The 21,165-nt window shown below is 29.7% G+C and overlaps 4 protein-coding genes across 55 annotated transcripts in view; 1 reads left to right on the top strand and 3 right to left on the bottom strand.

Annotated features, from left to right (window-relative positions):
- Window positions 1-13,062, bottom strand: part of LOC130900910 (modifier of mdg4-like) — a 70,962-nt gene extending 57,900 nt beyond the window's left edge. For 38 of the 50 annotated variants that reach the window (XM_057811878.1, XM_057811904.1, XM_057811870.1 and 35 more), the window contains exons 1-4: window positions 12,870-13,029; window positions 12,393-12,757; window positions 9,668-9,977; window positions 7,220-7,363 (exon numbers count right to left, since the gene is read on the bottom strand). In XM_057811878.1, the coding sequence (XP_057667861.1) occupies window positions 7,220-7,363; window positions 9,668-9,977; window positions 12,393-12,749 (811 nt within the window). In that variant the 5' untranslated portion in view covers window positions 12,750-12,757; window positions 12,870-13,029. Of the gene's footprint in view, window positions 1-829; window positions 1,055-2,657; window positions 2,779-3,959; window positions 4,132-4,267; window positions 4,487-6,066; window positions 6,179-7,219; window positions 7,364-9,667; window positions 9,978-12,392 lie in introns of those variants that run through there. The other 12 variants (XM_057811889.1, XM_057811903.1, XM_057811885.1 and 9 more) reach the window with 8 other exon arrangements.
- An 802-nt stretch (window positions 13,063-13,864) lies between these two features.
- On the top strand, window positions 13,865-16,626 carry LOC130900912 (cyclin-dependent kinase 2-like). Its single transcript, XM_057811908.1, has 5 exons — window positions 13,865-14,078; window positions 14,503-14,713; window positions 14,765-15,037; window positions 15,091-15,294; window positions 15,354-16,626. Exons 1-5 carry the CDS (start codon window positions 13,954-13,956, stop codon window positions 15,483-15,485), a joined length of 945 nt encoding a protein of 314 aa, XP_057667891.1. The 5' UTR covers window positions 13,865-13,953; the 3' UTR covers window positions 15,486-16,626.
- A 1,396-nt stretch (window positions 16,627-18,022) lies between these two features.
- On the bottom strand, window positions 18,023-19,502 carry LOC130900913 (uncharacterized). Of its 3 annotated transcripts, none has more exons than XM_057811909.1 (3): window positions 19,470-19,502; window positions 19,052-19,200; window positions 18,023-18,997 (listed from the first exon to the last, which is right to left on the bottom strand). In XM_057811909.1, the coding sequence occupies exons 2-3, from the start codon at window positions 19,197-19,199 to the stop codon at window positions 18,054-18,056; spliced, it is 1,092 nt and encodes a 363-aa protein (XP_057667892.1). In that variant the 5' UTR covers window position 19,200; window positions 19,470-19,502; the 3' UTR covers window positions 18,023-18,053. The 3 variants fall into 3 exon arrangements, with proteins under 3 accessions (XP_057667892.1, XP_057667893.1, XP_057667894.1); XM_057811910.1 differs by lacking the exon at window positions 19,470-19,502 and adding an exon at window positions 19,273-19,313; XM_057811911.1 differs by lacking the exon at window positions 19,470-19,502 and having other exon boundaries at window positions 19,116-19,231.
- Window positions 19,503-19,983: 481 nt separating this feature from the next.
- On the bottom strand, window positions 19,984-21,137 carry LOC130900914 (replication protein A 32 kDa subunit). Its single transcript, XM_057811912.1, has 5 exons — window positions 20,975-21,137; window positions 20,821-20,919; window positions 20,460-20,768; window positions 20,196-20,404; window positions 19,984-20,134 (listed from the first exon to the last, which is right to left on the bottom strand). Exons 1-5 carry the CDS (start codon window positions 21,068-21,070, stop codon window positions 20,053-20,055), a joined length of 795 nt encoding a protein of 264 aa, XP_057667895.1. The 5' UTR covers window positions 21,071-21,137; the 3' UTR covers window positions 19,984-20,052.
- Window positions 21,138-21,165: the final 28 nt, after the last annotated feature.

Here is a 21,165-nt window from a genome sequence, read left to right on the forward strand (position 1 = left end):
CTTCAGTACCACCTTTTGATGAATCCACGGCGCATTCCTCTATGCGGAATTTTGAGTTTCGAAAAGAAAAAAAGAGCAGGGCTCTTGTATGAGCTTCAATAAACGATAAAATGATCGTACACATAAAGATCATCTTGTATGAGCTCCAATAAGCGATAAAATGACCGTAGACATAAAGATCATCTTGAAAGAGCTCCAATAAGCGCTTAAACTGACCGTAGACATAAAGATCATCTTGTATGAGCTCTAATAAGCGATAAAATGATCGTACACATAAAGATCATCTTGAATGAGCTCCAATAAGCGCTTAAACTGACCGTAGACATAAAGATCATCTTGTATGAGCTCTAATAAGCGATAAAATGATCGTACACATAAAGATAATCTTGTATGAGCTCCAATAAGCGATAAAATGATCGTAGACATAAAGATCATCTTGTATGAGCTCTAATAAGCGATAAAATGATCGTACATATAAAGATAATCTTGTATGAGCTCCAATAAGCGATAAAATGATCGTAGACATAAAGATCATCTTGTATTAGCTCCAATAAGCGATGAAACTGGTTTGAAGAGATTGAGATAATCTTGTATGTCAAGATTGCGTTTTGCGAGAGGACCACGCACATTTCCCAACCTCCGAACTGCAACTGACGAAGAATTCGAAACTCTTGGGCAGCTTGACTGTTTCGCCGAACCTGTATTTCGTTTGAATTATTGTTTCGGTCACAAACATTGAAAATGTTTTAATTTAAACCCAAATTTCACTAAAAAGCGTTCATAGAATTGATAAAAAAAATTTTTTCATCATTAACCTTTAGATACTTACGCTGAAGCTACAATTTCGTAAACTTTTTTCATAGTAGAATTCGCCATTGAATCAGATCGAATGGCGCACTTCAACTCCTTCAAAAAATCTTCTTTTTCTTCCGCATTCAAATCTGGTGGATGATTATGAGGTTTCGTAATTTTCAGCTCGTTGATCCAACCGTCTACCGGGATAGTAGCTCTACCACGACAACCCGATTTTTTATGCTCCGCACACCCTAAATAACTAAACCTCCCATTACGTTTTCATTTATTTCCTTTTTTTATGTGGATATTCAATTGTACCAAGTCGAATGCCATTCAAAAATCAAAGATAACTACGAAATCTACACTGATTTTCGTATATTAACGACATCGCAAATATTTATATTTTGACTAATTTCAATGAGAACGTTTTTTTAAAAAAATTATTCAGTAGGCAACAAAACCTCTGTTTCCTAGAGTGGTGAAAGTTTGGGAACTTCTGCTCTAATATAAGGGAAGATCGAAGAGTATATCAACGACAAAAAAAAAGTAACATAACCTCCTAACAGATAAAAGACGTACCAACATACTTTTAGGTTAGGTTTACTAATAAAATTGACAGATGCCTGAAAACTTTGAGGTTAGATTTACTAACAAACTTGAGAGATGACTAAAATCTTTCAGGTTAGATTTACTAATAAACTTGACATACAATTAAAAACTTTGAGGTTAGATTTATTAACAAACTTTACAGATGACTGAAAACTATGAGGTTAAATTTACAATCATGGTTGTTTATGACTTTTGTATTGATAAGTTAATTTTACGTTAGGATGCATTAATTTGATAGAACGTCTACAATCTCCTAACAGATGAAAAACTAGTTTTCATACTTTTAGGTAAGGTTTATTAAAAAACTTGACGTCATAACAGCGTTCTTTTTGCATGAAATAACAAATAATTTTGAACTCGTTTAATTTTACTCAAATCAAATAAACTGAGATATTTACTCCCCCCCCCCTTACCGATTCGAAGCAAACTTTTGTTGTAAGGAATTAATTCAGTTTATTTGACAGATGACTGAAAACTTTGAGGTTATATTTACACGCCTACAAACGTGGTTAAGTTAATTTTAGTTTAGGACGCAATAATTTGATAAAACGTCTACAATCTCCTAACATAATAGCGTTCTTCCGACATGAAATATCAAATAATTCAACACCAACTCTTTTTTCGACAAAATTATATCAATTCAACTTATTTGATAGATGACTAAAAACTTTGAGGTTAGATTTACAATCGAGGTTATTTTTGACTTCTGTATTGGCAAGTTAATTTTAGGTTAGGACGCAATAATTTAACGTCTATAATTATCTACAAATTCCCAACAGAATAAAAAAAAAACGCACTTTCATACTTTTAAGTTAGGTTTACTAAGAAACTTGACGTCATAGTAATGTTCTTTTTGCATGAAATATCAGATAATTCAACTTTAGTTTTACGAAATCAACTCAATTCAACTTATTTGACAGATGACTGAAAACTTCAAGGTTAGATTTACAATCTAAGTTATTTCTGACTCCTTTATTTGCAAGTTAATTTTAGGTTCTTTTTGCATGAAATATCAGATAATTCATCACCAACTTTTGTTTTACGAAATCAACTCAATTCAGCTTATTTGACAAATGACTTAAAACTTTGAGGTTAGAGTTTTGTTTTGACAAGTTAATTTTAGGTTAGGACACAATAATTTGACAGAATGTCTCGTTTTTTCATTTCATTTGTCCCATCAAATCAAAGTGATAAAAAGTGCAATATTTTTGGTACAATTGATAAGGGAAATTATATCCACATAAATTTCGTACCGCAAGGGAGGATTCCCCGCAACAATATTATTATGATAGACAAATCCTTGGTAGACGAATCTCGTCCTCGAAGATATTCTCTTTTTACGTGGTAATTTTTTGTCCATCTTCTCGATAGAATCTGACAAAAATAAATTTTTTTACTCTCCAATCGTACGATTATCGACCTTATATCTATTGCAGATACAATTTACACTCATATTAATACAGTATGTCTCAAAAATTATTTTTTCACGTCGGATTATAAGAAACAGTCGAAATATAACGGGGGAAAATCCGAGTTTTATTACTCTCTCACAGTGTAGTGCCATAAGTTTTCCTAATTCACGCTATTTAGAATACGACTTTGAGATTCAAGCTCCGTTCAACCCTATATTTAAAAGTCACTCAACCCTAAAGCCCTCCACTACTAGTTTGTACAAAAACTGAAATTTGGGGAAAATGGAGGACTGTAAATAGCAAAACTTGCGATTTACAGAAAACTACCATTTAAAGATGAAAAGAAATGAATGCAAATCTTTTAGGTAGATTTCTGAACACTATAGAAAATAATAAACACTCCTACAATATTTTAATGGAGGTATTTCATCATATTTCGATATTTTTTTGTTTTGGGTGGGATTTTCAATTTATAAGATCCATTTAAACCTTTATTAAGCTAGTTTAAACGTTAAATCACCCCAAAATCCTTCCCTTGCTATTAATTTGCAAAAATTTAGTATCGAAACATAATTGAGCACTGTAATTGATAATTGGTGAATGAAACACTGTAATTGGTGAATAAAGCTCAAATTTATCTTTATACAAAAGCCCGTACCATTTAAAAATTAAAAAAAATACGGACGGTATTTCAAGAAGTTTTTCAATTTATTTCGTTTTTTTTTTGGTATTTGGGGTACGATTTCAGATTTAAAACAGCCAGACACTATTTCATTGCAAAGGTTTTAGTGGAACGACAAAACGGAGCACTGTGAGTAGAGAATGAATTTCAAATTCCGCGCGATTAAGAACCTAGCAACAAAATGACAAAAAAGTTTCTTGACCGGTTTTATTTTCGAAAAAATTTCTTGGGAATTTCGATTTATAAGTTCGAGTGAATCCCAAAAGCCGGACCTGGACTACCTTTTAAACGACAAATATTCAATGACAACGTCGTCTAATTTGAATTTCATCATTTTTTCAATTTCCATCAAATAAAATTTTTATTTAAAATGCGTTATAACAACTCGATATTATAATTGAGACATCCTGTATAATCAGAAAAAAAATGATAAAAATAGGTTTGGAAATAATACAAAGAAGTTCTAAATAAAAAAATTTTTAATAAATTATTTTGAGGATACATTTCGATCATTATACCACTCCTCAGGTATCACGTTTCGTTTGCCACGTTGCCATATTAGCCGAACGACGCCATCTTCTCATCGACGAATGTATCTTAGTAAACGGACATAAAATCGATGCTTCCGGATACCTGTCACCCCCAATCAATTCTCAATACGAAATTTTTCATAAAAAAAATTATATTTCGACTAGATTTTTGATTAAATTCGATTTTTTTTTTTTTTAATAAAATTGCAAAAATGAAATTTTTCATTTATCCTACTTACACTTCGGCTAAATCCTCGTATATATTTCTAGGCGATTTATCGGGATAACTGAGAATGGCTTGTCGGATTTGTTTAATAAATTCAACTTTCTGGGAAGCCCCCAATAAAGGTTCGTGACAATGTTCTTTACGTAAAACGAATCCCTCGCAAGTACCATCGGCGGGCATTACGGCCCTAGCTTTACAAACAAGTCGTTTGTATTCGGAGCAAACGAGATATCTGTAAAGCCCAATTCGAATTTATATATTACCAAAGTTTCGTTTAACTCCCGTGTATGTATGTATATGTATGTATACGATATATCTCGATAGATTGGTTAGTTGATATTGTTGATTTGAAAACAAAGTAAACCAACATTCCAACATTTTAAATCACTCGAAGTATATGAAATGAAATATTTGAAATATGGTTTGACTTTTTATTACAAATTCAAAATAAACTAATTAAAAAAAAATTCCGTGTGAATATGGTACTTTCAGAACATATACATATACCACCACTTCAAAAAAATTCTACTAGTTAACCATTGTTTGAAATTGGTTTTATAACTTCCGGTTTTTGATGTATACCACCCTGTATATATGAATTTTCTTTGTATCAAATTAATAATTTTGGACCTTCTTATCGATAATTGTGGTTTCGAAAATACATCACCCTGTATATATGAAATTGTCTGGTATGAATTTGGTACTTTTAGAATTCCCCCTGTAACGCTACGTTATAAAAAATGCCGAGTTTGCAAACGCAATTTTTTAATAGGGGTTTTTAAAGTATACCACCCTGTATATATAAATTTTCTTTGTATCAAATTAATATTTTTGGACCTTCCCCTGTAACGGTAATTATAAAAAATTCGACTTATCAATAATTGTAATTTCAACTGTACTTCACCCTGTATGTAAAAAATGTTCTATAATGAATTTGGTACTTTCAGAATTCTCCCTGTAAAGCTACGTTTTAAAAAAAATTCCAAGTCGTCAAACGCAGTTTGAAATTTTTCAATAGTGGTTTTTAAAGCATTCCCCCTGTATATAAGAATTTTTCTTGAATCGAATCAATATTTTTGGACCTTCCCCTTAGCGCCACATTATAAAAAATTCGACTTGTTATCAATAATTGTGATTTCAACTGTACGTCACCCTGTATATAAAAAATGTTCTATTGTCAATTTGGTACTTTCAGAATTCCCCCTGTAACGCTACGTTATAAAAAAATTCCGAGTTGTTAATCGCAATTTGAAATTTCTTAATATAGGTTTTTAAAGCAAACCAACCAGTATATTTTAATTTTTTTTTTAATGAAATCAGTAAATCCAGAACTTCCCCTGTAACGTTACATTTTAAAAAATGCCGATCTTTAGCCACATTTTTCGAACTTTTTAAATTAGTAATATTGGATTTCAAAGTATACCACCCTGTATAAAAAAAAATTAAAGATCGATGATTTGTTTCAAGAGAATCCACGCGGTTTGCCAAGTCACTTTTAAATAACAGTTTGTTATAAGGAAGAATTTCAAATACGAGGACACTCAAATTTTTTTTTCATTCAAGTATAAATTATTTTCAGAACTTCCCCTATAGCACTACATTATAAACAATTTCCACCACAGTTAGAAATTATTTAATTAATAGCGGTTTTTATAGTATACCACCCTGTATATAAGAAAATTAACGATCGATGATTAATTGTTCTAAGAGAATTCACATTAAAACACGGCGTTGCCAAGTCAATTTTTTCAAATAACATTTTGTTATAAGGAAGAATTTCAAATACGAGGAACAATCTAAGATTTCTCTTACCTCGTTTTACCATTTTTCGTAGTATTTTGATGATACGTAAAACCGTCAATAACTATGGGATTTGACACAAAAAATCGCTTAGGTGATGTCGAATCGATTTCTTCGCAGATTTCTAGTCAACAAAACCAAAAATAAACACCAATGGTAAAACGCGCGCGATTTTAATAATAAATTTGTTAAAAAAACTACATATGATATAATTTAAAAAAAAAAACAATTTAACGCCCTTTAAAAGTATAAACAGCGTTTCAAAAAATTTTTTCGCTTTATTTCAAAATGAAAAAGTAGTTCACTAAAAAATATGGCGAAAATGAATTAACTAAATTCAAAATATAAATTTAGTAAAAACTTTTTGTAATAAATCAAATGAAATATTACAAAAAATGTGTTTTTTCGAAAAAATAATAATTGTAACATGTCAAAATGACATTTTACAAAATTTTCTGTATTTGGCACTGTTCCTGTTACATTATTTAATAAATATTAAATAATTGATAGAAAAATTAAAAAATATAGTAAATTAACCATATTTTTATATATTTAGTGTGATTCAAAATTAAGAAACACATGAAAAATAAAACACAAAACTGAATTCAATTTTGTGTTAAAATGCGATAATATAAAAAACGTTTATAATAATTATTATAAACGTTAAATTAATAACAATTTACATTAATATTAAACAACAATTAAAATAGCACAAAATAAAAAATAATTTAACACAAAAAGCGAAATGGAAAAACTCACATTTTATTAAAAATATATATTTCAAAGTTTTTCCATATACAAATATTTCTGCAAAAATGCGACTAAGAAAAAAATATTCAACATCAACATTAAATTCATTTAAATGGCATAATTTTGCAAAAAATCGAATAAAATAGAAAAGAAAACCCAAAATATATAATTGTCCCCTAATTCTGAATATATCCAAGAATTCTATCAACATTTTAAATAAATTTTTCAAAATCCCATCGTAATCAAAAAATTATATTTTTTAGAAATCAAAAGAAAGTAGCTTTTGATCCTAAATTCAATTAACATTTTCATTAACGACAGAATTTCTAAATATTAAAAAAATAATAATAATAATTAATAAACTTAGTCCCATTTTTATCAGAAATATATTCACAATTAAAACAAAACCACCTACCTTGTCCTTCACCCGCTCCGTCCGTACTAGTACCGGCTTGTGGTTCTTCCTCAGGACCACCGGTACCAGTTTCCATCATCGAATAATCTTCCGTATCGTCCCCTACGTTTTCATCCAAAGTATCGTCGCCGAAATTTTCATCACCTTTGATAAAAAAATAAAAAGAAATCCATTTATTCCACCCTTGCAACAAACGAAAATTGTTTCTAAAGAATTTAAATAAATTGAAGTTAAAATATGATTTGCAAATAAAAAATTTCAAAAAAAATGCTTATAAATTTCCAATTTTTAAATATAAATAAATTTTCAAAAACAAAATAAAAAGTTTTTAAAAAAGAACTACTATTATTTAAGATATAAATTTTTCAAAATTAATTCAAATTTTATTAACATTATTTGTTTAAACAAAAATTACTAATTTTTACTTTTATTAGTACTCTTGAATGACAGAAAACTGTCAAATTAGAATCTCGGCCCCTCGGAACACAAATCTCTTTAGACACAACAAAAAAATGTCAATCAGTAGTATTTTAACCCAATTTAAACAACCCTTAACTAGAACGAACAAAAAAAACATCTACAACAAAAAACACAATAAATACTGACTCAATGGGGCTATCGAAGGATTAAATAAAGTTGTTCAAATGTACCAAAAAACAAATAATATTTTGAATCCAACTATGGTACTATTTATAAAACAAAAGATTAATATTTAACCCTTTTTACAGAACCCTCTACAAGTACCACATAATAAGAACAGTTGGTTTACAAGAGCATAATTACTACTGCCCAAATGTCAAAACAATGAATTTCCAAAAAAATTCTCAGTTTTTCTAAATTCTCTAAGTAGAGTAGTTCAAGTTTACCATGAAACAAACAAATTTCATTGGTCACATCAAATAAGTACCATTTTAAACAAAATTTTACAAATACCACACAAAAAATAATTTACAGAACATGGTCAGTTCTGCCTCAATAGGACTATCAAAGCATTAAATAGCCTACAAAATTCTAGTTCCTCTAAATTTTAATTCAAGTAGTTCAAATGTACTACAAATGGAGTCCTATAGCACAATCAATAAAAAAGAAAAACAATATTCAACATATACCCTTGATTAGTACCAAAATGTGAGTCAGTAACATTTTAACCCTTTTTAGAGAGCCCTTTACAAGTACCCACCCAAAAAGAACAATTAGTTCACAAGAACACAATTAGTACTATCAAAACGTTAAAATGCCTATAGAATCTCCAATTCCTTCAAATTCTATAGTTGTAGCAGTCAAATGTACCAAAAAACAAAGAGTCGATCGAATCAAATTTTAGTACAAACTATAAAAGTAGAGATCAATATTTTACAAATGTCATTAGTTAAAACTAAAACAAATTAATCAGTACCATTTTAACCCATCCAAAAAGAACAAAATTAGTACTGCCTCATTTGGTATGTCTAAACATTAAAGTTCCCAAAAAGTCTCAATTATTCCAAAAGTAGTTCAAATATACAAGAAAGGAACTTAAATTGGATGAATCTAAAGTCCAGTCGATAAAAGTAAAGACCAATATTCAAAAAATTCAAACAAGTTTCAGAAACAAAAAAATTCATCAGTACCACTTCCACCTCTTCCTACTTGTACCCATGGAAAAAAAACTGTCAAAACATATTGCAAATAGATCCTCATATCCTTTAAGTACGGCATTGCAAGTAGTTCAAACATACCATGAACCAAATAGAGTCTATTGAATCAACATAGAATACAATCAACCGATAAAACCGATTAACCCTTTTTAGACAACCCTTCACAAGTAAGACACCAACTCGTCAATACGGGGTCAGTCAAAACGTGGAATTGTCGGTAGACTCTCAGCTCCTTACAATTTTGTAATTTGAGTAGTTCAAATGTACCAAGAAACAAATAATTTGTTATCTGATACCTCTAGATTATAGTGGGAGAACTAATCAGGTCAAATGCAAGAAAAATAATTCATTTTAGAACAACAGCCAAAGTTTCCAACATATCTGGTGAAAAAAAAAAAAAGTAAAAACAAAGCCCTAAACTGTCACGAAGGCTTTATAACCTCAATAGACATCTAAAATTGAATCGAAAAAAGCAGATTTTTGTGTAACTTCCAGAAATAAAAAAAATGGAATATTTGGTACCAAACAAAACCCATCATAAAAAGAATGATGCTAAAGAATGAAATCAAGATTTAAATGATTACAAATAGACCTGAAAATGTTGTAAAAAAATAAGACACAAACACAAAAGCCCTGCCTGAATCAATAAATGTTCTAAAGGTACCAAAAAAAAATGGGATCAGAATTACGTCCACAACAAAAAAACATCAATAATTTTCAGTAACTGCATCATCATTTCCCATTTCAATAATTGTAAAAAATAAATTTAATCGTCACTCAAATAAAATTTTATCACGTAATTATCACTCACCAGTTTCGTCGAGGAGGTTCTGCGATTGATCATATGGTTCCATTTTAAAATGTACGGCGGCGGGTTCAGGTGTCGAAACGTTGATGGATTGGTGCGAAGGGGCAACGGGTTCGACTTTGGTGATAGTTTGCGGTATGGATTGAGCGTCGTTGGAACTTAACCTTTGACGTTTAACCGAAGGTGAAGACGTTGGTGGGGCGGACGAGAGCTGTTGTTTCTTTGGTCGAGAAACGGGAATGGGTTTGTATTCCTCAACGTGAGGAGTATGTTTTTCCACCGGTACTTCAGTAACGTCGTTATCGGTCGAACCCTGGAATTAATTAATTAATAGATCTCTGACAACGATAAGTTGGTTGTTGAAACGCGTATCGGTCCAAAGGATTTGTTAAAATCGTGTTTTATGGAAAAATATTTTGATATAAACGTTTTAAAGGGTTGACTTTGTAAATAAATCCATTAGATTGCGTTTATGGGCCTATTTTAATCAATTGCGCCCGACTTTAAGGGTGAAACATTCGTGTAAATCTACAGGGGCGAAGGGGGTGGTTATTTAGAAGTAAGTTTTCGTGAATTCGACATCTAATTCGTAATCAGCGACCCCGGAAACTTTGGAAATGACATGTAACATCAATGCTTTATGAAATATGGGCTAAAATGTAAAGTGGTGGTTATTTAGGGGTGAAGGGGGTAAGTTCCCGTAAATTTAACATCAAATTCATAATCAGCAACCCCGAAAACCTTGGAAGTGATATATAACTTCATTGTTTCATGAAGTATGGGATATTTCATGCAAGGGGTTGGTTGTTGGGGTGTGGAGTAAGTTTTTGTAAATTTGATATATAGACCGACCACGTGATCAGTAGTTGAGGTGTATGTTGGGAAAAAATTATGGCTGTAGAAAATCAGGGTTTTATTCTGAAGTAGTATACCCCCTATTTTAAAAAAATCGAGAAATTAATATTTGCCACAATTTTTTTTCATTTTGTTAATTTTTTCAGCGTTTCTATGATAAAAATGATACCTAAGTTTGAAAACTAAAGTTATAACGTTTTTTGGGACAATAAAAAATTTAAAAACCTTAAATACCCGATTTGGGAACGAAAAATTTGCCACAAAATTTTTGCATGTTCAAGTTTTTCAAAAATTTTTCATAATTGCTCAAGTTATGATATTCAATTGGTTTTTTTCGAATTTTACGTTTTTGTATGTACTTTTAGAAAAAAATGACAGATAAGTAGAAAAAAAATTTCAAATTTTGATTTTTAAACTTTTCATAAAATCACTTGTCTTGTATACGGACCTTAACGAATATTTTTCAATTACTATTAGATTAATTCACAAAAATTATATGAAATTTGATCGAAATCATAAATCCTTATTGTGTATTTGGGCCCTAACGAACATTCTCGAATTGCTACTGGATTAATTTTCAATAGTTTTGTGCAGTTTAAGCGTTTCTACTAATGTTTATCGTGGATTCGGGCCTTAACGAATATCTTTAAACTGTAACTTTCAACAGGATCTGATTTTGAAACACAGAAATAATTGTAAGATTAGTTTATACAAATTTATGCAGTTTAATCACAACGAATTCTTTTGTATAGGGGTCTTATTTATATTTTAAATGCACCGAAAAAATAAACAAAATATAAATAATTGTGAAAATAATAATTTGAAGGACCAAAGATATGGTGTATCTCAAACCTATATTTCCAAATATTATTTCTTCAAAAACTTATGTCAATCCCAAATAAAAACAAAAAAGTCACATTTTCAAATAGAGAAAAAATTCTATATTATCAAAAAGTTAGTTTTTTTATTGACTTAAGACGGTGGAAATAATTTTATATACATAAAATCAGTTTCTAAGTATTGATTATTTGAAATTGAGACGGCGTCTTTCTGCGTTGTTGTCACTTGTTCTAGTTTATTAAAATACAAAAAAATATTCATTTTTAGTTAAGAAAACAAACAAAAATTTGTTAATATCACCTATAAAACATCATACTACCCTAAAATCTCGTAAATTTCTTATAGAATCAGAAAAATCAATAAGAAATTATAGCAGATTTTCTTATAAGAAGTACAACATTGCACTAAACATCAGTCTAAATTATCAATATCAATTATTTTGCATTTAAAACTATTTAAAAATAATAAATAATGAGTTGGAACTCAAAATAACAATAACAATAAATAACGATCATGTAAGATCATTACGAAATTAAATTTAAAATAGTGCGTTTTCTTTTAAGTTCATTAAAAAATTTTGACTAAAAATTTGTAATTGGGAGAAATTATCAACGTAGGATCAGAATTACGTCCACAGAAAACACATCAATAAAATTCAGTAACTGTTTCATCATTTCCTACGTAATAACAATAAAAATCACAACATAAAAATAAGGAATTTTTAGAAGTTCAATTCAATAATTAATGTAAATTTCGCGATTATTTAGCTACAATTTAGATTTCTTTTCATGGAAAATCGTTTCAGAATGATTTTCTACAAAAAGAGAACAAAAATAAATCTGAATATTCTCGAAAAACACGTACAAAGTTAAAAAAACTAAATGTAATAAAGAAACTCGCAATCCATGCAAATTTGAATATGAATAACAAGTTTTTTATTTTGAGCTGTTAAATGCGTAAAAACATCGAATTGCGCATACAAAACTAAACAGAAGAGGATAGGAGAAACGCAAATTGAAAAAATTGTACTTACATTACCGTCCCCGGTGAGACCTTTGATTTGTAAGGCCTCTGCAGTCTTAATAAACGTCGATAAATTTTCTTGACTAACTTGAACTTCTCCTTGGTACATAAATTGCAATAAATCACTTAAAGCTTCGTAACTAACGTCTTTCATAAACACAATAGGATGTTGACACGGATTCGATTTAAAAAGTTCTTTAAAATACGGACTACAAACTGAAAGAACCATTTTGTGGGCCTTTAAACATTTTCCTTGTACGGCTAACGTGACATCCACTAAATCTTCGTTTTCCAGTAACGAATTCATACCAGAACTCATATTTTTGTGGAAATTGTCCCAACATAATGAGAATTGTTCCGACGCCATGGTCGGTACTGGAATTAAAATACCAAATGTTATAATTCAGACCGACGCCACATCATGGCGGCTACTAGAGAATTTAACTGAACAATATATCGAGTATTACAAGATATCTGTAATATTCACCTTTGTAAAGAGCCCCCTTTCCACTAGAGTATATTGTATACACACTACTTTAAAATTATTATTTAAAATAATAGATATTTTCAAATTTTTGTACCTTGCGGCACACACCCTGCTAACAACCACAATCACCTTAACGTAGAGTGAAGAGGAAGGATGTTGGTGACGCTAGCATAGAACAACACTACAGGAAACTGGGTTACCAACATAACCGAAATGAAAAAATCAATAACATTAACAAGTAACTACATTTCCAAAGGGCGTTATTTTCATACCTCTTTATTATTCTTTCCTACTGTATTTTCTTAATAACTGACGTTAAACAATTAAAAGTATACCGAATGGTTCAATTTTGAAATGTTATTATAATCTTCAGTACGATTCTAGATTACTTGCATTTAAATAAAATATAACTAGCGAGTCTTAATTTTATTATCGTATGTATAGGAGTAATTAATTATTTAAATTACTGTAATTAAAAATATAATAATATAATTAGAAGAAAAGCAGCAATATTATGTATCAAGTATCTCGAAATAATTGTAACGCTGAATAAATGGGGTAAGCATCTCTGTATTTAGAAAATAGATTGAAAGGTCATAAATATTTTATATTCCATTATAGAGATTCTAAAAAATTCTTGAAATGAAAGTAAATACACGAATGCAACTATGAATAATTCAATTAATGGCTACTACATAATTTTGGGAGGTGAAAACTGAGCAAAAGCTAATGTTTCTCGTTAAAATAAATTTCTATTCTGATTTTATATTGGTATTCATGATTAAGATTATATATCGAAGTCGAAACGTCAAAATATATATATAAAGGACTAAAAAGTAAAAAATGTAACTTAACTAACCAATTAAATATATAGTCAGCAAATGCTTGTCCGAATTTTGTAATCTTAGACATAATCATATTCCAATTTCCATTTCTCATTGTTGGTATTCATGATTATTGACCGTAAATTGTAGAAAACATGCGCAGATAATTAATAAACAAAAATGGTTCCTGTAAAAACAACTATTTTTCCCGCTTTAAATGGAAACCTAAATGTTGTACGATCGTTGAATTTTTTCAAAGAATGGATAAGTTAGATCGGTTCATTAAGTTAGCAAAAGCCGGAGAAGGTACATACGGAGTCGTTTACAAAGCCAAAAATAAACTAACGGGTAAAAATGTAGCACTTAAGCGGATTAAATTAGAAAAGTAAGTTCTTTTTAATATCCTAACATAACCCTTAATAATTCATTTATGCTTTACACTAAAATCAGAACTATATTTCGTCTAATTAATACTAGTAAATGATGTAACAACATGATCTAATAATTAATATAATAAAATTTTTATTTGTGGCATTTTTTTAAAATAACTTTAAGGCTTCAAACATTGAATTAACTAATTTTTATGTCATTTTATAACTAACAGAGCACAAGGTACTAATTTTTAGTTGGACATTGAGCTGAATCTGTTGAGTGTTTTACGTTATTTAAACTCGTAGCACCACATGATTCAGCTTATAGTTCAACTCGCTATCATCACTAATAACATCGTAAGTAACTTTATTTCGACTAATATTAAATGATCTACTATTATACTACGGGGTATCTTTGCATGAATTATATTTTTATAGATTTTATAATAAAGGAGATTCGGAGGGTGTTCCGCCGACCGCTATAAGAGAAATAAGTTTATTAAAAGGTCTTAGACATTCGTCTATCGTTGAACTTTTAGATGTTATGCAAACAACCGATAAATTATATTTAGTTTTCGAATATTTAGATCTGGATTTAAAGAGGTATCTCGATAAAACAAAGAGACCGATGGAATCTGAGCTAGTTAGGGTGAGAATCTTCGATATCCGTCGTAGTATTGGAATAATTATAATTTTTCAGAGTTACATGAAACAATTAATCGAAGCTTTAGCTTACCTACACTCCCATAGGATCCTCCATAGGGATTTGAAACCCCAAAATTTGCTGGTGGACAAAGAAGGTCATATTAAATTGGCCGATTTCGGTTTATCGAGATCATTTTCACTTCCGACTCGAACGTATACCCACGAAGTGGTTACTATTTGGTACCGCGCTCCGGAATTACTACTCGGGGCTAAAATGTACTGCCCCGGAATAGACATATGGAGCTTGGGTTGTATAATGGCCGAAATGGTGAATATTTTGTTATAAATTGTGATTTTTTTCAATAAATGATTATTTTTCAGTTGAATAAAAAAGCCCTTTTCCCCGGTGATTCCGAAATCGATCAACTGTACAAGATTTTCAAAATAATGGGAACCCCGGTGGAGGAAACGTGGGATGGGGTGTCTTTATACCCGGATTACAAACCTAGTTTCCCCATTTGGAAAGCGGTCGATTTATGCGATATAATAAGATTCCATAATCAAGAAGAAGAAGATTTTCTATTGGTAAGTTACTTCCTTTCAATATACTCAGTGTTTGAATTAATTAATTTGTTTTTGTTCAGAATATGCTGGTTTACAATCCTTCTAAAAGGAAAACCGCCAAGGAGTTGTTGAAATTGAATTATTTGAAAGGTACTAAACTCACTGCACCCGAAATGGGCGCTTTTCCCTCTGATGACGAACAATCAGATTAAGACGAAACGTTTTTTCACCACCAAAGGGTTTTTGATGTATTTTATTCTAAAAACTTTTTGAAATTGATACAATATGAATCGTAATAAAGTCTCGGTCATTGTAGTGTTGCCAAGTTGTTGAAAAAAGTATGAAAATTGGCTACTTATCAAAAATTCGGTTCATTATTTTTTTTTCTTGATTTTAAAGTGAAAATTGGAAAAACTTTATTAAAATCTCATAATTCATAGATTTGCTTGAAATTTTTATTTAAATTGACCTTTCAACAGCTATTATTGGATTAATTTTTGATAGTTTTGTGCAGTTTAATCCTTACTTCATGTAAACGTGCCTTAATTACAGTCTAATGAATTGCAGTGTTGCCAAGTTGTTGAAAAAAGTATCAGAATTTACTACATATAAAAATTCGGTTAATTTTACTAGTTTTGTACAGTTCGGTCGCTACTAAATTCTTATCGTGTATTCAGGCCTTAACGAACATTCTTGAGTTGCAATTTGATCAATTTTTAATGGTTTAGTGCAGTTTAATCCCTATCGTATATATGCACCTTAACGAATATTTTCAACTGTTGAATTGGATTATTTTATGAAAATTTTGTGCAGGTTAACCGTTCCTATTAATCTTTATCGTGTATTCGGGCCTTATAACGAGCATTCTCAAGTTGCTATTGGATTAATTTTTAATAGATTTGTGCAGTTTGCCTTAAGCATCATATCTGGAATGTGAATGATTATGTAATTTTCTGGATCAATAATTTACCGCTTAAATAAAAAAAATTCTAATTTGTACGCAAGGCTAAAACTTCGTCGTGTGTTTCGGGCTTAACGAATATTTATAAATTCTTATTATTACATTCAATTTAGAACAAATTGTTCGCGCAGTTTAATTTAAATGATACATTTTTGTTGTGTGTATTGGCCCTAATAATATATGCAATTATTTACACTTAAATTTAAATTATATCGAAGTAATTGGACAAAAAACTTTAATTTTTTCACTAAATTAACTATCGATTTTCACTGCCGGATTTTAGTAATATAGAGACACACTGTATATTAATAATCATTTTCGGGATTAATTTACAATTTTGCATGACTATTTATTGTTATATACTGGTTAAGATTAAAAGTAAAAAATCAAAACGTTGTTTTATTTATATCTCCTGTATCATAACAATCGATGCAACGTCATTAACGCCATTTTCAAATTTATACCAAAATACTTTAAAACAAATCCCGTGGAAGCTATTAAGTGCAGTTGGGCCACACCCAGAAATTTATAGTACCTATTGACACCATCAGAGAGCGTTATCAATAAAATTATGTTAAAGGGCGTGTATTGGAAAGTCTGGACAAGAGCGCTCGTTCACGTGATTGGCCTAGCTCTAAGAAATTAATGGCGGCTCCAATAAAGGAAACGCGTGACCAGTGGTCTATTCAAATTATCGAACGTTATTGAATATTGGGACATACATTCGAATTATAGAAGTTTTATGAAGGAAATGACATTTATAGACATAAATAATGAAACTAGTGAAAAGAAAAGAGTGAAATGCAAGTCTGATCTATTATATTTACATTCGCGACATCAGGTGACAGAAGAGAGCAACGCCGCGCCATTAACCTACACTTATAAAGGGACTTAAGAATATTTTTAACTGTACCATAACTTTGTTAGCATATCGTTTTAATATTGGATGTCACCAAAAGTGTAGTATAGTATTACTATGTCTATGATTCCAATAAAATTCCATAATAAACGCCGATGTTCAAGTCTCCGTTGTTTTAATTTATCTATGAGCGTCACCTGACAATTGACAGTTAAATTTATAGACTTCTAGTTTTTAAGACGTCAAATTGGGCTTTGTATTTAATTGAGATTATAAAATTTTGAATATATCACTATGAAAAAACTTAATTTGGGTACATACTGATAACGAATATCAACAAATTGTGTAAAAGAATATTCCGAAACCACTGAATCTTATTTTTATCTATTTTATTGTAATTTAATACACTATGAATAATTTTTTTTATTTTATAGTTCATTCACATATCTGGTATCATTCACTGTATCTGATAATATGCACGTTTAAATTATAAAAAACACCATTTTTAAGAAGTGGAATAGTACAAACATATTTTAGCGTCTAAAATTAGATAAAATTCTTTTGTATTTAATGAGCATAACTTTGTTGATTCACTTTCCTTGCATTCTGATACTACTTTTAAAGTCTGACAATATTGTTTAAAGTATGAACAATAATTTGTTGAAAATTCCATCACAGAGTTTAATGACAAATCGTCATTATTTAACTGAGTATATCTATTTAATTCAAATAAATCTCGAAATTACGAAATCTGATTATGTACACTTTATCATTAATAAGTTTATTGAAACACTTTTTACCATATAACATATATAAATATATGAACCTTATTGATACTAAAGAAAAATGTTTTGAAACAGTATCTTCAAATTAGTGTTTTATGAGCATTTATGAGGTATTTTATGAAATTATAACTGGAAAAAATGAAATATTTTGTTAGAAAAAATATATTTACATATTTTACACAATATTTTCATGTAAACCAAATTTGATTTCTTTAATTCGATTTTTCACAGCTTCTGTTAATTTTTTATAAATTTCGAGCGTCTTTAAGGGTGTTCTTCCATATTTATCACGTGCGTTCAATTCACTGTCACTTTTAGTCGATAAATAGTCCTCCAAATCCCCGACGTGTGTTTTTAAAACGTAATATCGACCGGCTAACGATAAATTATCGAAATTTTCCAAAGTTAAAACTTTTCGTTTTTCATCTGTGGTCAATATTCTCGGTTTTTTTGTCGACTTTTCGATAATTCCATATAGAACGCATCGATCAATATTCACACAATTAGAAAGAGTTTCTTCGTTTATATCCACAACAGGTTCAGTAGCAAATAATCCACAAGGTTGTAAAACCTGTTTTTCCAAGTTTTTATATTCATATTCTTCTTTAAACACTGAATCACAATCTTCTATTTTATCAAGCACTACTCGTCTTTTCACAGGCCTAAATGCAAGATCTTGTAGCTTCTGATAATCTTCTAAAAGTTCTGTTGGAACCGTATCTTCTTCTTCTTTTTGTTCCACGTCTGCTTCAAAAACTTCTTCTTCTACCGGTTCACTTACAACTTCCATTCTTTCACTTTCCTCTGCTTCTTCTTCTTCATTTTCCTCATTTTGCTTCCCTTTTTTCAAAATGTCCTGCAGTTTTATTGAACCTTCCGAAATTTTTTGTAATAATGTAGGATAGTCCCAGTCCAAATTGAATTGTATTTTATTCACATCTTGGGGTAGTTTAACTTTTCTAGGTGGAACTTTCATCGTTTTAAAAGTGATTGTCTTCATTTCGGTAAATGAATTCTCGTACTGAACGGGTCCTCTTTTTATAAAAGGGTCCGTTTGGGGAGAAGCGTCTGATATAGGTTCGAAAAATAAATTCGTACCCATTGCATAGTCGTAAGAACCTACAAAATTAAAATTACACATAAGAAAACAATTTGAAGTTTTTATTAACGTACCTTGAAATACTGTGTCATTAATTTGTACCAAAGGATTTTTTTTATGTAAATTCGCTATACGTACGAAAGCTTCTTTTCCATCCTCAAAAACTTCTTTTGTTAATCTATTATTAAAGTCAAGGTAAATAATCGATTCTTTTTCAGTCATTCTATTACAAAAAAAAATATATTACATTAAATAGAATATTTTTAATTGACAGATACATCAACAAATTTCTAACCTTATTCTTTAGTATTCTGGATAATTTACCCAAAAAATACTTCGAAATAAATAACAATACTTCTTTTTTTTTAAGGACTACGTCTAACAATAAATCAACTATTTGTGTGCTTATATTAAAAACTACATTTTATAGTTCTTAATTTGTTTAAATGTAATATAAAATAAATAAATTAATCAAAAAAATTCTATAGATACCTTAATACCTGATTTAGCAACTACGTAATTATAACTTTATTGACTAGAATAGATACAAATAATAAAGAAGTTTGACATGTTGCCGTCTTCACGAGAATATATTTGTTTTATACTATTTTTCGTACATTATTAGTGATTTATTTGAAACTAATTTTGATTTATATTAGGAGTTCTAATACATATTTGTATTGAAAAACATATTAATTAATCATATAATAAAAAATTGTATAACATATTCCTAATTTGATGTTTTTTATAAAAAAATTTTCATGTAATTTTTATTAGTAAATAAAGCCGGCAAACACGCTATAATTTAAACTTTAAAAAATACTAATGTTTAGTAATATATTTACGTTAGCAAAGTATGTTTGACGGGATAAATGATTAATTATGTAAAAATGTATGAATCCTGTTTTTTACTATTAATGACACTGTTTTCGATGTGATTTCACTAATTTGATATAAAATGGTGACTGAATGATGATTGAATTTCATTAAAAAAATAGATAAAATACTTAGATAAAAGTTTATTTTTACACCTTAAATATAGATACAACACCAAATAATGAAAACTTTAAGGGGGTTACATAGTGGTTACTTTAAAATGATCTCCATCTATGGTTGAATATACATGACCTTCATTACTTAAAAACTGCAATGCATCACTGGAAAAAAAAATCGAATTAAAATATTAAAATTCCGTACAATAAAAATAATAATACTCACTTGACTTGTTTGTGTTGGTTGGGGGGGAATTTAGAATACAAAGTATCCCGACTCATACCGTTCATTGTATCATCAGTTTCCAATATTTTAAATACCTTCTCTTGCATTGGGCTAAGTCCGGAACTGCCTCCACCGCCCATTTCATAATCAACGAAACTCATAGAATTAGCTAAAGCTGCACCTGGATTATTGACATTAATGTCGCTCAGCTGTAAATAATTTCATAGTAAAACAAAATAAATACAAAAAAGAAACATTACTTACAACTCTCTTACTATCGGCTTCGGCTGATAATCTTGTGTAAATAGTTTCCAACAGATGTGAAGTGATTATATTACAGTCGCTTATAGGGAACATCCTCAATATCATAACTGTTTTTTCGCCATTCTGGTGTCTTAGAGAACCAAACAATTGAATGTAACTTTCCTCCTTAACATTTGGTAAATTTGTAGGAGTATCGCCATCACTTTCCAGCCATAATACTGCTTTGATGGTTCCAGTATGATCTTCTATAGTATACGTAGCTTTAGTCGATTGTACTTCAAAATTCTTAAGAATTCCAACTAACTTTACCTAGAAAAAATTAATTAGCTACAAGACCTCAAAATGTTTTAATATTAATTACTATTTGAACGGGAGTTCCAAACAGCTTAAAATCGTCTTCATGGCAATTTTTAATTTGTTGTATTACAAGTGGTACAACGTTTTGAGATCTACGAACCGGCTGAAAGTAAATTTGTTTATAAAAAATTGTAATTATTGATTTATAACATGGATACCTTATTTTCGGAAATTGTTTCATCTTGATTAGTAGTCGTATTAAGAAAACCACCAGCAGTTGAATCGTTTCCAAAACTTTTATAATCGCCCCACATTCTAAAAATTTATAAAAATATTTATTAGGCGCGAAATACATTAATGAACTTTTCTTCTTCTTTTTCAAACATGATCTAATCATCACGGATGCGTT

Source organism: Diorhabda carinulata, chromosome X (genome assembly GCF_026250575.1).
Source record: "Diorhabda carinulata isolate Delta chromosome X, icDioCari1.1, whole genome shotgun sequence".
Lineage (NCBI taxonomy): Eukaryota > Metazoa > Arthropoda > Insecta > Coleoptera > Chrysomelidae > Diorhabda > Diorhabda carinulata.